The sequence below is a fragment of the Arachis duranensis genome, chromosome 2 (genome assembly GCF_000817695.3).
Source record: "Arachis duranensis cultivar V14167 chromosome 2, aradu.V14167.gnm2.J7QH, whole genome shotgun sequence".
In the NCBI taxonomy this organism is placed as follows: domain Eukaryota; kingdom Viridiplantae; phylum Streptophyta; class Magnoliopsida; order Fabales; family Fabaceae; genus Arachis; species Arachis duranensis.
Genome location: NC_029773.3, coordinates 21,690,977 through 21,694,925, shown reverse-complemented (window position 1 = coordinate 21,694,925; position 3,949 = coordinate 21,690,977). Strand labels below are relative to the sequence as shown.

At 27.4% G+C, this 3,949-nt stretch overlaps 1 protein-coding gene across 1 annotated transcript in view; it reads right to left on the bottom strand.

Moving 5' to 3' along the window:
* LOC107473979 (probable indole-3-pyruvate monooxygenase YUCCA5) overlaps positions 1 to 553 on the bottom strand; it is a 1,985-nt gene extending 1,432 nt beyond the window's left edge. The window contains exon 1 of the mRNA XM_016093571.3: positions 1 to 553. This exon is cut by the window's left edge and continues 176 nt beyond it. Within this exon, the coding sequence (XP_015949057.1) occupies positions 1 to 454 (454 nt within the window). The 5' untranslated portion in view covers positions 455 to 553.
* Between the last annotated feature and the right edge of the window lie 3,396 nt (positions 554 to 3,949).

Sequence of the window (3,949 nt, the reverse complement as noted above, 5' to 3'; positions counted from 1 at the left end):
CCACCACCAGCCACCTACAAATATATTCGAACTCAGCGGAGGCAGACGTTTTAGTCTTGACCCTCCACAAGCCGCTAGTCTCATCATACCTTGCAAACTGGACACACTCATTGAACCTTGGATTGATCTCGAATTTGGTTGCGTAGGATTCAAGGTACTGAATGAACTGCTTCTTGGAAGGGTATTCTGGGAAATCCGCAGGGAATGGAAGCTTGGGGAGTTGGCAAAACTGCTTTGGAAGGTGAAGTTTGAGTCGGTCGTAAGTGCGCTTTTGCCATAAGGAAGCTATGCAATCTTCTCTTTCCAGAACCATGAAGGGTACCCCTTGTTCTCTAAGGCATGCTGCAGTTGCAAGACCTGAGGGTCCTGCACCTACAATTACAGGGCCATTCACCCAAATGCATCTTCTTGAGAAAAACTCCTCATGATCCACTAGGCGCAACAAGTTCTCCATCTTAGTTATCAATGGATGTGTTTTTTGAATGAGATACTTTTGGAAGTGGAGTGAGTGAGAGAGAAAGTCTTGGTTTTTTTGGTTTTGTTTGTGAGGATTTGTGACTTCAGTTTGGATTGAATGATAAGGGTGGAAGAGTTGAAGGGTCTTAAATAGAGGAATTTGGGGCATCTCATTGCATGTGATGGTAGAGGAGAGAGTTAATGCCTTTTCTCTCTCTCTCTCTCATGCAATTATTTTACTTCATTTCTTTATTGAATATTTAATTATAGCATTATGTGTTTTTCTCATTATTTTATTAGATCCTACTACCTTATGATTAAAAAAATGGTGTTAGGATTACCATATAATTTGGTGAGGATTTATATATTATTCTTTCCTTGGAAAGTTTTCTTCCATCATCACAATCACAATCAACAAAGGGGTCTCTCTGATTTTTTTTTTTTAACAAAAAGTTATTTTCTCTTTAATATTCTTTTTTCTTTTTCAGTGTACAAAATAAGCTAGCTAGGTAGCAATGTGACACTCAAAATAGAGGTATGGGAATTTCATGTACTGAATACCCCCGGTTGACGTGTGTACAAAGCAGTATTAATCAGAAGGCCAATTTTATGGTGCCTTTTACTTGGTGTCTAACTTTTACCTAAGTTATTTTTTATAGTAACTTTAAAATATTTAAAATCTTTTAACTTTTATATTTTTAAATTTAAAATTAATTATTTTACCTATTTTAGTAATTAGGCAATACTTTTTAGGCACCATAACAAACACCTAATCAAAAAGAATATCATCATATATATCCATACTTAGAATTGGTTCCTTGAAATTAAAGGGGTGAATAGTGGTCAATTAGTGAACTCCTAAAAGAGGAAGAACCACTATAGCTAGGTTACCACCACCAAAATCTAATGCCACATTATGAGATTGGATTTGCTAATTTACAGTTAATTTATATATAAATGAAAAACTGAAATCATTTAAGAATTCTAGTGTTTAAATTGGTGTCTTTATTATTAAATGTTTCAATAGTCTTTGACATTTTTTTCTTTTAACTGTGTTCGTAAAATTACTAAACTTACTTTTATAATTATATTGGCAATTTTTGTAAGAGTTTATTTTAATTGGAAACAAAAGTAAACAGTAGTGTGCAATTTGTATTTGATCAGTTCCAAAATAAAATTAAAAGAAAAAAAGTAATTATTATGAAAATGATTTTTGATTTGTGACACAAAAAGATAATAGACGCAACTTTAAATATAGCTAGTCAAACAACTAATTAAGGAGAGAATTAAGAGGCAATGATAAATAGTGATGAGTCATTCTTATCAAGTTCACAAAGTTTAAGGGAAGAAAAAAGAGTTGGGAAAAATAGCTAGAAAAATATCTATATGCAAGTTGATGATGAATGAATGTAGCAGGGAAGATGTTGACATGGATAAAGTGAAAGAAAACTAGAAAAGTGACATTACATATTTCTAGAATCCCAACTAAATTTTCAAGTAATACTCCAAATCAATCTTAAAAAAATATTTAATTAGACGTTTTAGTTCTTAATAAATTTTTAATTATTAAACATGTCAAATGTTTTGTATGTTGTTAATTAATATTTTATTTCATCAATCGTTAGTAAAAAATGTTAATAAAATAATGAAAGGACAAACATAATTAATTTACAATTTTTTAAAAATTAATTTAATTAATAAAATATTTTAAAAAAGATTTTAAAAAATAATATATTTTTTAAGAATTAATTTAACTAATAAGTAGTAATTCTTAAAAGTTTATTTTGATAGTTATTTCCATGTCTAACTGATGGATTCAATAACTCCTAATTATAAACATTAGAACATCACAAACTCACACACTACACACTCATGTACATAACATTTACAAGTTCCATCTATTACTCGTGTACATAATATTAAAGTTCCTCTTGCTCAGCTGCACTTGCTACCAATATAAATTTGACTACCAATATCTCCAAAAAGTTCATATCAACTCGCTTTGATGGGGCTGAATAGCCTCAAAATGCAGTAAAAGTAAAAATACAACAATTTTAAATATATATATATATTTTTTTACGGTATTTCTTAGTCTGATAAATTTAGAATTAGAACTTTGTTTAAGAATTTATTACTGGCCAATAAATTATTACATATACAACACGAAATTCAAACTCGATATTTACTTAATAGACTAGTAAACGACTAAACTAATCTAAATTGATTAATTTTAAATATATTATATTATAGATAGAGTAATAATATTGTCACTTCACACGATTTTTTATATTATATATTTGCATGAATTTATAAAAATAATAACATTATTTTCAAATTAAAAGCGACAATATTTAATTTATTTCTTATATTGTATAAAAAATTATAGATGACCAATGCTTTTTTTTATCTTATATTTCAACAACTAACACTAGCAAGCGAACTCTTTTTTTCATACTAAAAGTACTCTAAAATTTTTTCACACACACACACACACACACACACACACATATATATATATATAGTAAAAGAGCCAAAAACTAGAGATGTTCCAATAACTAGGGTTGCTTAGGTCTCCTCTCAAACCTCGTTTTTATTGCCTGAATTCAGTATATATTTTAGGCTAAGTTACATTTCAGTTTAACTTGACTTATTAGTCCGATGCCATATTTAAAAATTTTACTTTTTAACCAAATTTATAAATAAAAAATTTACTTTTGTATGGACATAATTTATTTTCATATATGTATCATATATATAAAATTAAACATCTACTTGAAACCTTTAAAATTTCATTTCTTTACTGTATATAATATTAAATATCATATATACGGTATATATGTCAAATTGTGTGGGTTTTTTTATCAAGTCATTTATTATTTTAATTTGTTGCAATTAAACCATATTCGGTTTCCAAAAAGTGATCCGATAAAATAACAATAATAATAATAGAGATGAAACTCAGTTTAAATCTAGTTCAACTTGCCCTAACTTTACTTTTATAGTACCCTTTTTTTCCTATGGAATCATATGTATCGAGCTTTCTATTTGATATCATTCAAATATTTGAGATTGCATAGAGGATATCACTATCCCAATATTGGTTTCTGAACTAGAATCTAAGTATGAAAATGAAATATCTATTACTTTAACTTTTTATATGTTAGTAACTTGGCCTATATATATTATACATCTATCTATGAAGTACAGATAGTGATACTTATACATAATATGATAAGGGACATATTGATATGTTAATTCAATTCCAATCTTTTTTAGACACGAAAATATGACATATATAAAATATAAAAAGCATTTTAGATAAATTATGATAATATCTTTGTAATTTTGTGTATTAATAATTAATATTATATATTATTTCTAAAAAAATAGACCATTTAAACTCTTGATCATTCTAATTATCTTTTTAATTTTTAAATAAAAAAATTTGATTTTTTTTTCTTTTGTTGTTTTTTAAAAATAACATATATTTGAA